Raw genomic sequence first — 12,115 nt, 5'->3', positions numbered from 1 at the left:
TTCTCAATCTATAAATAGCATCTAATGCAGGGGAAGGCTGCTTCATTCTCTTTCTGGCATCGCTGCCCAGACTGAACTGCACCAGCTGTAATGGCTTTCAATGGAACTTGGCAAGTATATGCTCAAGAGAACTATGAAGCATTTCTGAAAGCTCTTGGTAAGTGTCTTGTTACTTTTTCCAGAACTTGCTGGGTTTGTGAAAAATGGCCATGCTTTGTATTTAAGGAACCTTCCAGCACGGAATATCAAAAGTGGGGTTTTTTTTGCAAACCACCTCCCATTTAATAGCTAAGCATTACTAGCCCCGTTTTAGATAACAAGCGAAGTGAAAACATTTTCCCAAAAGTCACAAAGAAATCTGTGGAAAAACCAGGGATGAATCTGAGATCTGCTCAGCCTTAACCACAAGACTGGTCTCCTCATGAAAGAAGAGGTGTTTCAGTAGATACCGATCAGTTCATCTGTTTTAGTTTATAAGGTTAACTAGTAGGGAATTGGGCTCAAAGGGGTAGCCATGTTAGTCTTTAACTTTAAAAACAATGAGTAGGCTTATGGCACCTTAGAAACTCTAACAAATAGCTAGACTCTCACAGAACTACTTGTTTTTAGTAGGGAATCAGTAATGGGGTACAGAGCCTCTCGACTGTTACAAGTTCACATACAGCCTCTGGCAGTAATGACTGATTATTTAATGGCAGTTGGTTAACCTACATGAAGTGAGTACTGGTCTCTATCTAGTTCTCTGAGGTGTCAATGTTATTAAAAAAATCACCACAGTCTGCATTCTCGGGTGCAGCAAAACAGTCTTAATTCAATGGAGGTGAATGCTGCATTAAGTATCCTTAGAACAGTGGTCTCCAACTTTTTTAAGCATGATATCACTTTTTGAATTTAAGTGCAATCCAGGATTTACCTCAAACTCAAATACCCTTGCCCCACTTCCTTCCTGCCCCTTCTCTGTAGCCCCACCCATCCTCAGGCACATTTATCAGGCTGGGGGCAGAGGGCTGGGGTGTGGGAGACAGGGATGCAAACACTTATCTTGGGCTAAGGGATTTGGAGTGTGGGAGGGGTTCTGAGCTGAGCCTGGGACAGGGAGTTGAGGTGCAGGAAGGGGTTCATGGTACGGGCTCTGGGAGGTAGTTTGGGTACAGGGGGACGTAGGGCTAGGGCAGGGAGTTCAGGACTGGGGCCAGGGTTTGGAATTCAGGCTCCACTGGACACTGCTTACCACAGTTGGCTTCTGGGTGGTAGTGCAGGGAGCTAAGGCAGGCTCATCCCTACCCTGGCCCTGCACTACTCCCAAAAGTAGCCACCAACTCTCTCCATCTCTGCCCCACCTCTGCTCTGTGGAGATGTGGCACAGGGTGAAAGGAGGGGCACCCTGACATCAACACCTCCCTCCTTTTCTTCCAGTGCACTGCACAGCAAGCAGGAGACTCCCAGGGGTAAGGGGCACCTCTAAGGCAGAGGGCAGGAGCAGCACAGCAGTGCGGAGAGGGGGAGATGAACTGCCAGCACTTGATAACCTCCTGGCCAAACCTGTCAGGATAACAGAATGGAAAAAGGTGTCCAGTCTCTCATCACAGCTTAAAAACACACACACAATTTAAAAAAAAGTAATGTATTGTACTATTAGGGTGAAACTACCTCAAAATGCTTGTAAATATTGGCTTCTAGAAGATTTACCCGATGTTGTTCGGGTCCTTAGCTCAATTAATATTTGTTTTTTGGAAAATAAAATGAAAATATATATGCTTCGTTCAAATCATTGCTCTGGGGTACAGCTGGGGATGAGGGGTTCAGTATGCATGCTGCCCTGGGGAGAGAGGACAACCAGCTTTGGGCCAAGTGAGAAGCCCCTCTCCGTGGTCACTACAGCTTCAGCAGGCACAGGTGGGGGAGAGGCAGGTCCAGGTTCAACTGGCCCTTGTGCTCTCCAGCCAGACCGAGGAATGGAGCAAAACTGTGCACCTTCCCCTCGCTCTCTGACAAAGGGGACCAGCCAACAATGAACTCATAAGAATTGGAAGGGGGAGAACTTCAGCCCCCAACCCCTGCTCTCTAAAGGGCACTTGGAGTGTGGGACGCTTGGGTTTGGGGCAGTCCCGGATGAGGGGCACTCCCATACAGCCTCTTACACCTGCCTGGTGATTCTGTCTCTTTTTTTCTGTATGGTTGTATGAGAAGCAATCCCATTCCAGGCACATCCCCTTTTACTGGCACGATCAAACCCTGGTGTTTCTTTCTGCAGCATTACCAGATGACCTCATCAAAGCTGCCAAAGACATTAAGCCTGTTATTGAAATACAGCAAAATGGAAACAACTTTGTTGTTACATCAAAAACACCTAAGCAGTCTGTGACAAACTCATTTACTCTGGGGAAAGAGGCTGACATCACTACCATGGATGGCAAAAAACTAAAGGTAATGTATTTCAAGACAATAACTGCTCCCTCAGTCTAGTACTTCAGTGTCATTTTGCAAGTGGGTTTTATTCCCATTCAGAAACTTCAGTTTATTCTGATTGGATCTTTGTTTCTGTGGATAAGTAAAAGAATAAGTAAAACTTAAACTCTGATAGGGGCATGCATAGTAAGTAAAGAAGCCCAGAAAGACTGTCTAGAACAGGGGTTCCCAAACTTTTTGACACAGGGACCAGTAAATCCATTCACGAGCTTTTGGAGGTCCAGTAACATTAATCTGCATATTTGCATATTCATTAAGCAAATGATGAATATTCAAATAAGTTGTTTCTGGTCCTCCCAAAGCCCCCAGTGCCAGCGTTCGCAAAGCTTTTGATACAGTCACCCACAATATTCTTGCCAGCAAGTTAAGGGAATACGGATTGGATAAATGGACTGTAAGATGGATAGAAAGCTGGCTAGATCAGGGTTTTCCAAACTTTTTACTTTAGTTGGAACCCGGTTTTTTTAGTACTGTTTTTTGCAGCCCAAAAATATAAACACATATTACAAAAAAGAATGAAAAATGAATAAATTTTCAGTTTTCACTAGGCTGCATCCTCCACCCAGCCTGGGCCAGGGCTTGGGGTCCCGGCGCTGCATGGGCACTCCAGGAGGCGGGAGCAGGAGCAGACTGGGGGTAGGGTAGCTGTCTAGGAGGGAGGGTGCAAGGAAGGGTAGGGTTGCCAGGTGTCCGGTTTTGTACCGGACAATCTGGTATCTGAGGGTTTTGTCTGAGAAACAAATTGAGAAGTTATCAGACATATAAAATGTCTTGTATTTTCTCATCAGGTAAGTTTTAATATAATTAGGTGTATCTTAGCTGAGAACTGCCTGGATAGTAGATGTGCTCACCACACTGCCTGAGTGTGTCTACCTGCGAGGCAGTTTGCAACTACTCGAGGGAGGGTATGTGTGTGGGGGGGGGGGCAAAATGGAATCCCCAGGCAGACTCGACTCACTCCTCTGCCAGGGTCTGCATGTGGCCAGGTCAGTCCCGCTCCCTCTCCCCACTTCTCCTCCCGATCTCCCAGTCAAGCCCTGCTGCCGTCCAGCTCTGCTTCTGGCAGCCAGTTCCCCCCGCCTTCCACCAATCTCCCCCGGTCAGCCCTGCTCCCCCAATGACCCCCCCCACCAGCCCAGCTGCCCCCGTCCAGCCCTGCTTCCCGCAGCTGGTTCACCCGTCCTCTTCCTCCTGTTCTCCCCTGGCCAGCCCCTCTGCCCCCCGTCCAGCCCTGGTTCCGCTGCCTGCCCTCCCCGACTTCAGCTGGACGGCCCCACTGCCTCCAGCCTTGCTTCCGCCACCTGCCCGCCTGCCCCCCCATCTCTGCAGGACAGCCCTGCTACCCCCAACCTTGCTTCCGTTCCCCACCAGCCTCCCCCATCTCCACAGGACAGTCCCACTGCCCCCAACCCTACTTCCACCGCCCGCTCGCCCCATCCCCCCCATCTCCGTGGGACAGCGCCGATGCCTCCAACCCTGCTTCCGCCGCCCACCCACCTGGATCTCCACGGGACAGCCCTGCTACCCCTAACCCTGCTTCCACCGGCCACCCACCCGCCTGCCCTGACCTTCGCGGGACAGCCCCGCTGCTCCCAACCCATCTTCCCAGCAGCCGGTTCTCCCTTCCCCCTGCCGCCACCTCTTCCCAGCCCGCCCCGCTCTGCTCCCCTACCAGCAGCCATGATGAGACCCGCAGCCCGGTACCGGGCCTGGCCCATAGTTTGGGAAATGCTGGTCTAGATGACTTTGTGCTTAGTGACACAGGGAATCTAAGATTGTGTCATAAATGGCCACATTAGCAGGTGAGAGAGTTGTGGAGGCAACATACTAAGCAACTGAAGAGGAGCAATTGCCTTACACTCTTCTAGAGCAAACCCCTCTAGCTTCAGAAGGAGTTGTTTCCAGACCCTTTCAGTTGGATAAATCATTGCTGCAAAGCACAATTTGAGTTCCTTAACCTTTAGGAAACACGAATGCTTTGCACTAATTCAGCTCTTGTCTCACAACAGCTCATTAAAATGTTCAGTTATAAAGTAATATTGATTAAGGTAATAAAATCTGCTGCTTTGGTGCATAATAGGATGATTTCAACAAAAATACCGGACACACTTGACATTACATCACACTGTACATTACATCTTATTTAGAAAATACCGGACATTTATATTTTCCCATTTATACTTTCTCAATTTGTTTCCCGAACAGAAAACTCAAATACTGGACTGTCCAGTTCAAAACCAGACCCTTGGCAACCTTAGTGCATAAGGTGATCAACCCAGTGGTCAGAGGGGAATTTTATTACCCATGTACATGAAAAACTGGCTAAATAAGCATTACAGAAGTTTTTCTCTTGCTCCTGAAACAAGTGGATCCCAGACAGTGGTCTAGGAACCACTACTTGGTGGTCTGAATAGAGCTGACTATTCCCATGGGCTGTGTCTACACTGGTCACTTATTCCGGAAAATCAGTCGCTTTTCCGGAATAACTTGCTAGCTGTCTACACTGGCCCCTTGAATTTCCAGAAAAGCACTGATGATCTACTGTAAAATCATCAGTGCTTTTCCGGAAAAACTATGCTGCTTCCGTTCAGGCAAAAGTCCTTTTCCGGAAAACTGTTCCAGAAAAGGGCCAGTGTAGACAGCACAGATTTCTTTTCCGCAAAAAAGCCCCGATCGCGAAAATGACGATCGGGGCTTTTTTGCGGAAAAGCGCGTCTACATTGGCACGGACGCTTTTCCGGAAAAGCATCCTGCCAATGTAGACACGCTTTTTCCGGAAATACTTATAACGGAAAACTGTTCCTTTTTAAGCATTTCCGGAAAATCATGCCAGTGTAGACGTAGCCATGGTGCTAGCTCTTCATTTAGTTTCCAGCCAATAAAGCACATTACAAAGATAAAACACATTTGTGTTCATACTACAATTTTCCCATCTATGCAATTGCTATAGTTTCCACAAGAATGATATTTGTGGCAGGGGAACTGGGTCATATATTTATCGACAGAAGTGAAGGTAGTCTGAAACAATCTTTCTATTAAGTTTGAAAATCCTAGCTCTGAAGCACTACTTCCAGAAGGATACCATCCTAGCTGAAAAAAATCATTTGATCCAATGTGGCAAAACCCATTGTATAGTCTCACATTCCATAGGAAACATTTTACTCCTATTCTGCATATTTCAACTGTCATGTAGCTTTACAGACAATACCAGTAACTGTAAAACCTTTCTAATATATCTGTATTTCATGAAAATTATTCATTCACCAAGGAGTAGCATTTATATATTCATTTGTATTGTTTAAACAGGTAAGTTTTCATTGGGAAACTAACCAAGTTACTCATTAGTTCTGTCAATCTGAAGTTAACAATGAGATTAATGAAATATCAGTATGTGTACTAACATGCCCTCATATCTGTGTATACCCATTCTAACTGAATTTCCCAGTGATGGTCTAGACTGCCTGTACTTGCTGGGCTACTATAGATATTTATGTTTTAAAAATCTATGTTCACAGTGCACAGTCAATCTGATAGGTGGGAAGCTTGTGTGCAAATCGGAAACATTTTCCCATGAACAGGAAATTAAAGGAAATGAAATGGTGGAGGTAAGATTTTTTTTTCCCTATTTGATCTTTATTTACCAATGGTGAAAGATTTTCTATGCCTCTCATCTTATAAAATGATATCATTCATTGCTTTAAAATGTCCTTGTGTTGAGCTCAGGAATAACTACTATGAGCATGGATTATATCACTACATTAATGAAAGAATGTCACTTTATAATCCCAGGGCGATCACAAGCAGCAAGAAATGCCGTTAGTCACTGTTCACTACAGCCAGGTTTTATAGCATTATTTACTGCCTTAACTGAATCTCCTCTAAACATGGATGCCTATGGCTGTCAGTTATAGATTCACTCTATTCATTTCAGTCACTGGAAGTTGTTCTTCACTTCCTAGGATACATTGGACCAATTTATTCCCATTATCATTCCATTTTAGGCACTAAAATTTAGTATTGTTTGCTTTCGACCACTTATGGCAGGTTCTTTGCAAGATTTTCCACAAAGTGGTGCCATGCTTGTATAGTCTTAAAATGGAATCTGAATAAAGCCATGCTAATTTACATTTTCACCTGTTTCTAATGTGTCCTGAACTGTTCCTGCTGGCATACAGCCATTCTCCTAGGGAAATAAACTTGCACCTGACAGCTTTTTAAGATCTGTTTCAGATGGTGTGATCATTGTTACAAGAATTTTAGCTAAGGTTTTCAGAACTGTCTGGGGATTTTAAATGCCCAGTTTTCTTAGATGGCTTTAAAAGTCTCAGCCTACTTTCTTTACAATAAATCTGCAGCAAGCCAGATCAAATGTTCTTATCTGGGTTTCTAGTACAGGGAACATATTTGTGACTGAGGTTATTCCAACAATGCACTTGAAGATAACATTTGACTGTTTAGATTCTCAAGTGTTCAAAACTGGTTCCCATACAGAAACACCATTGTTTCAGTCTGAATACAACGAGTTTGTCCATATGCAGGTGCTGTAACTGTATTTTCAAATTATATGAGATGCAATTATAAATCTACTACAGCAACGTCAAAGTGGTTAGCTACATTCAGGTCCCCTTTATTCTAAAAACAAGTAACATATTTGTGTCTCTTGCAGACTATGACTGTTGGTTCAGCAACACTCATCAGAAAAAGCAAGAAAGTTTAAACAGTAAGAAGACCTATTTTTGTTTTGGACATTTTTAAATTCCAGAATTAAAAGTGCATTTGCCATCAGTTGTGAAACTTGTTATTTTTAAAAAATGCTTTGGAAAATAAAGAAATGGGGTCTGTCCTTTGTTTGCACGCTCACTTGATGTATAGATATAAGAATGCATTTTCCCTGACTATAGAGACACATCCCATAAACTAACAACTGGTGGCCTACTTCCCATTCAGAGCCAGGCAAACCTCTTACAGATTTCAACAAGAGTTTTTTGCCTGAGTAAGGACTACCAGATGGGGCACGTAGTGAAACAGTGATTTTCCATAAAGATGATTTGCCATAAAGAACCTTTATGAAAGCTATTAGAAAAATGTTTCTGCCTCTTATGAAGGAAGAAAAATTTTGTGACCCCCAACACCCTCTCTCTCTCTCTCCTGCCAAAAATCAGATGTCTGATTCCTACCCAACAACTGTCACTGCTGTGTCGGTGTCATTGCTGCTCTCTGTCAATACAATAGTAATAGAATTTTTTTTAAAGCTATAAACGCGTGGTCACCAACCAGTAGATCACGAGCTACCGGTAGATCTTAGGGGCTTTAAGAGTAGCTCTTGAGCCCTCTCTGAACTGCGCATCTGCACAGTACGTTTACATTAGATTTCCTCATGTAATGTAGGCAGGGCTTCAAGGAAGGGGCAGGGCAGTAGATCTTTGCCTGTTCTGAGACTTAAAAAGTGATCTTGGGTATAAAAAGGTTGTAGACCACTGCTATAAACAGTGTTGTACATGTTCAGCAGAGAAAACAAAAGCTGAGGCACCGTGAGACCAAAAGTAATTATATGTGCTGCCTATTTGTTAAATTTTTAATCTTGAAAATTATTAAGCATCTCAATTTGCAACAGTTGTGGTGAGTATTGCTGGGATATTTGCTTTCAGATCAGATAGGTATCTGACTCTTTCTGGGCTGAAGTATGACAATTACAGGTCTGACACAGACAAGAATAATGTCCCGTTGTGCTTATACCTCCCAACGATCCCTCATTACAAAGTGCATTGCCCTTTTAACATGTTAGTCTCCATCCCACACCAAATCTGTGGTTATCCCACATTTGATGTTGTCATTTAATTGGCGTGTTGCCATTATGAGCTGTCATCCCATCAGGTCGTTGGTTCATAGTCATTGAAACTGTTCCCTAGTGTATTCCCTACGGTGGCTCTGTCTCTACTTAATAAGTCACCAGTTGTGTGGATTCTATTATATATAGTATCGCGTCTATTCTTCACCCACTGAAGTCAAAGAAAGTTTTGTCAAATGACTCGACTGGGAACAAAATTTGACCTTCCACAAGCATGAAAGTGACAAAAGCTTAATTAGAAGAAAGCACTCTGGGATAAGGATGTAAATTTATCAGCTATGTTGGTAATTTTCCCTGTGTAGACAAGCCCTTATTCAGAGGCAATGCTTGTGGAAGATCAAATTCTATTCCCAACTGAATCACTTGAAAAAACCCTCATTGACTTCAATGGGATAAGTGTGTCCACATGGGGAGTTTTACCAGCATTGCAATGCTAGTATGTTTGCTGTGCTTGTAATTCCCCTCCTAGGTTACGTCTACACTACAAGTTTTTTGCACAAAAACAGCTGTTTTTGCACAAAAACCTGGGGAACGTCCATACCTCAAATAAGCACTTGCACAATTAAATGGGCAGTTAAACGGCAGAACGGAGGGCTTTTTCCGCCATAGGTAAACCTCCTTTTCTGAGGCATAACTGCTTTTAGCGCTACAGCTATTGCACAAGAAGGCAAGCGTGGATGCTCCAGGGGGGTTTCCTGTGCAAGAAACCCCTATGGAAAAAAGCACAGGTGCTCTGACAGCCATTTTGTGAATGGCCATCAGAACTTTCTTGCGCAAGAGCATCCAGCAGTGTGGATGCTCTCTTGCGCAAAAGCACACCTCTTTTGCAATGTGCTTTGAGGTTTGGACATGCTCTTGCACAAGTTTTGCGCAAAAAACTCTAGCATAAAAGGCTTCTTGTGCAAGAAGCCTGTAGTTCAGATGTAGCCCTAGAGACAAGACCTAAAACTTGAGTGCAGTGGGGGTTGCACATGTATACAAGATCCCTGGCACAGAATCAAGATGTTGGCCAGAACAAACTTGGAATTAAAGCTCTTCTAAAGTTTTGTGGGGCTAGAAACCATTCAACACAGCTTGGAAAGTTAATGTTTGTAAGTTGCTTGGCTACTGTTGCTAGTTAGATAAGGAAACACTATAAAAGAGAATTAGTTGTCTAATAGTACATTTCCAGGAAACCACAATGTTTCAACAATCAGGTGCTCCGTCTGTAAATATCATTGTATGAGAGATCTGACATATTCGGGTTCTTTTCTGACCAAGTCTCACTAAAATATATATTCTCTTTTGTAAAATAAATTTGTAATTAGTAGGGCTTTACAACTTGTTGCAAAATGTATACTACTTTGCTTTGCACATATTGGCTATGTCTACAGTGCAGCGAAGGTATCCCGAAATAGCTATTTCACGTCTTTTAAGCTTGCCCATTATTTTGAAATATAACAGGCTCGCTATTCCAACATCCCTGTAAACCTCATTCCACGAGGAATAAGGGACATTTCAGAATAGCAATTTATTTTGAAATGCCTGCTGTGTAGACAGCGCCAAATTTCAAAATAAGCTATTCTGAAATAACATTGAAATAAGATATGCAATTTGAGCTATGCAAATTGTGTATCTTATTTCAACCTGTGATGCAGTGTAGACTCAGCCAATACAGAGGTTGGTTTAATAGTCTGTGACATCTCATTTATTTGTCTAATGCACGATGCACAAGTAACACATTGTGCACTGCACTAGTAATGATAGTGCTAGTGGTATAATTGTCCCCATTTTACATATGGGTAAAAAAAGTACAGAAAATTAAGTGACTTGCCCGGAGTCACCTCGGGTACATCTACACAGCAACATTATTTCAAAATAACTTAGTCTGTGTCTATACAGCAGGTAGTTATTTTACAATAATGTTGAAATACTGTCAAGCTGGAGGTCTTCATTGTATAAGGAGTAAGGGAAGTCAGAGGAAGAGTGATCTATTTTGAAATAAGTGCTGTGTAGGCGCTCCCAATTTTAAAATAAGCTACGCAATTGACGTAATTCAATTTGCGTAGCTCATTTCCTGTAAAGCCCTGCTCTGTACACACACTTACTGGCTACGTCTACACTGGCCCCTTTTCCGGAAGGGGCATGTAAATTTCACTAGTCGTCGTAGGGAAATCCGCGGGGGATTTAAATATCCCCCGCGGCATTTAAATAAAAATGTCCGCCGCTTTTTTCCGGCTTTTAAAAAAGCCGGAAAAGAGCGTCTACACTGGCCCCGATCCTCCGGAAAAAGTGCCTACTTTGAAGTAGGAATAAGACCCTCCGGAAAAGGGCACTTTTTCCGGAGGATCGGGGCCAGTGTAGACGCTCTTTTCCGGCTTTTTTAAAAGCCGGAAAAAAGCGGCGGACATTTTTATTTAAATGCCGCGGGGGATATTTAAATCCCCCGCGGATTTCCCTACGACGACTAGTGAAATTTACATGCCCCTTCCGGAAAAGGGGCCAGTGTAGACGTAGCCACTGAGTCAGGAGCAAAGACAGATATGGACCTGAGGGGCCCTGACTATCTGCCATTCACTCATACCTCAAGTCCATGTTCTTTTCCATATGTGATTTTGGTCATCAACTACCTTCTCCTTGAGTTCTGAAATCACTCTTTGATCCTGCTAAGAATCATGACTCACACTTTTTAAGTTTTTCCTGGTACAGTCTGGCTGGGCTAATCTTTTGAAACTTATCTGCCCAATGTCCTCTTCTCCCCCCTCCTACCCTTCCCTATTTATTCTTGGTGCTGGACCTCCAACACACCCTCAAATGAAGAAGTGGATGGTGCCACAAACGCTCAGGCTGCCATCTGCGTGTTTTGTTAGTCTTTAGAGAGCCCCAGATACGTGCTGGGGTGGTGTTGTGTGTCTAACTAACTCTGGGGTCGTGGTGTGTGCCTGACTAACTCTGGGGTGTTGGGGTGTGACTGACTCACTCTGGGGTCGTGGTGTGTGCCTGACACTCTGGGGGTGGTGGGGTGTGCCTGACTCACTCTGGGGTGGTGGGGTGTGCCTGACACTCTGGGGGGGTGTGACTGACTCACTCGGGGGTGGTGGGGTGTGCCTGACACTCTGGGGGGGTGTGACTGACTCACTCTGGGGGTGGTGGGGTGTGCCTGACTCACTCGGGGGTGGTGGGGTGTGCCTGACACTCTGGGGGGGTGTGCCTGACACTCTGGGGGTGGTGGGGTGTGCCTGACTCACTCTGGGGTGGTGGGGTGTGCCTGACACTCTGGGGGGGTGTGCCTGACACTCTGGGGGTGGTGGGGTGTGCCTGACTCACTCGGGGGTGGTGGGGTGTGCCTGACACTCTGGGGGGGTGTGACTGACTCACTCTGGGGTGGTGGGGTGTGCCTGACACTCTGGGGGTGGTGGGGTGTGCCTGACTCACTCTGGGGTGGTGGGGTGTGCCTGACACTCTGGGGGTGGTGGGGTGTGCCTGACACTCTGGGGGTGGTGGGGTGTGCCTGACTCACTCTGGGGTGGTGGGGTGTGCCTGACACTCTGGGGGTGGTGGGGTGTGCCTGACACTCTGGGGGTGGTGGGGTGTGCCTGACTCACTCTGGGGTGGTGGGGTGTGCCTGACACTCTGGGGGGGGGGGTGTGACTGACTCACTCTGGGGGGTGTGCCTGACACTCGGGGGGGGGGGGGGTTGGGGGGGCTGGGGGGTGCCTGACTCACTCGGCTACCCCGACATGTCTGTGTAGAACACGCCCCTTCTAGCGCTCCCGAGCGGGCAGCACCAGCCGAGACGTTAGCTCAGCACTTTGGCTG

At 45.3% G+C, this 12,115-nt stretch overlaps 1 protein-coding gene across 1 annotated transcript; it reads left to right on the top strand.

Annotated features, from left to right (window-relative positions):
* LOC102459501 (fatty acid-binding protein, liver-like) lies at positions 1-7,312 on the top strand. Its single transcript, XM_006130481.5, has 4 exons — positions 1-157; positions 2,255-2,427; positions 5,985-6,074; positions 7,136-7,312. The coding sequence occupies exons 1-4, from the start codon at positions 91-93 to the stop codon at positions 7,184-7,186; spliced, it is 381 nt and encodes a 126-aa protein (XP_006130543.1). The 5' UTR covers positions 1-90; the 3' UTR covers positions 7,187-7,312.
* The last annotated feature ends 4,803 nt before the right edge of the window (positions 7,313-12,115 follow it).

Source organism: Pelodiscus sinensis, chromosome 26 (genome assembly GCF_052426305.1).
Source record: "Pelodiscus sinensis isolate ZL-2025 chromosome 26, ASM5242630v1, whole genome shotgun sequence".
NCBI lineage: Eukaryota > Metazoa > Chordata > Testudines > Trionychidae > Pelodiscus > Pelodiscus sinensis.
The sequence above is the reverse complement of the archived record's forward strand: the minus strand, read 5'-3'. Positions and strand labels throughout refer to the sequence as shown.

Excerpts from the sequence above, each read along its gene's own strand:
- LOC102459501 (XM_006130481.5), top strand. The coding sequence starts at position 91 with ATGGCTTTCAATGGAACTTGGCAAGTATATGCTCAAGAGAACTATGAA. Across the intron at positions 158-2,254 it reads AGCATTTCTGAAAGCTCTTG|CATTACCAGATGACCTCATC; the intron begins GTAAGTGTCTTG and ends TTCTTTCTGCAG. Across the intron at positions 6,075-7,135 it reads AAGGAAATGAAATGGTGGAG|ACTATGACTGTTGGTTCAGC; the intron begins GTAAGATTTTTT and ends TGTCTCTTGCAG.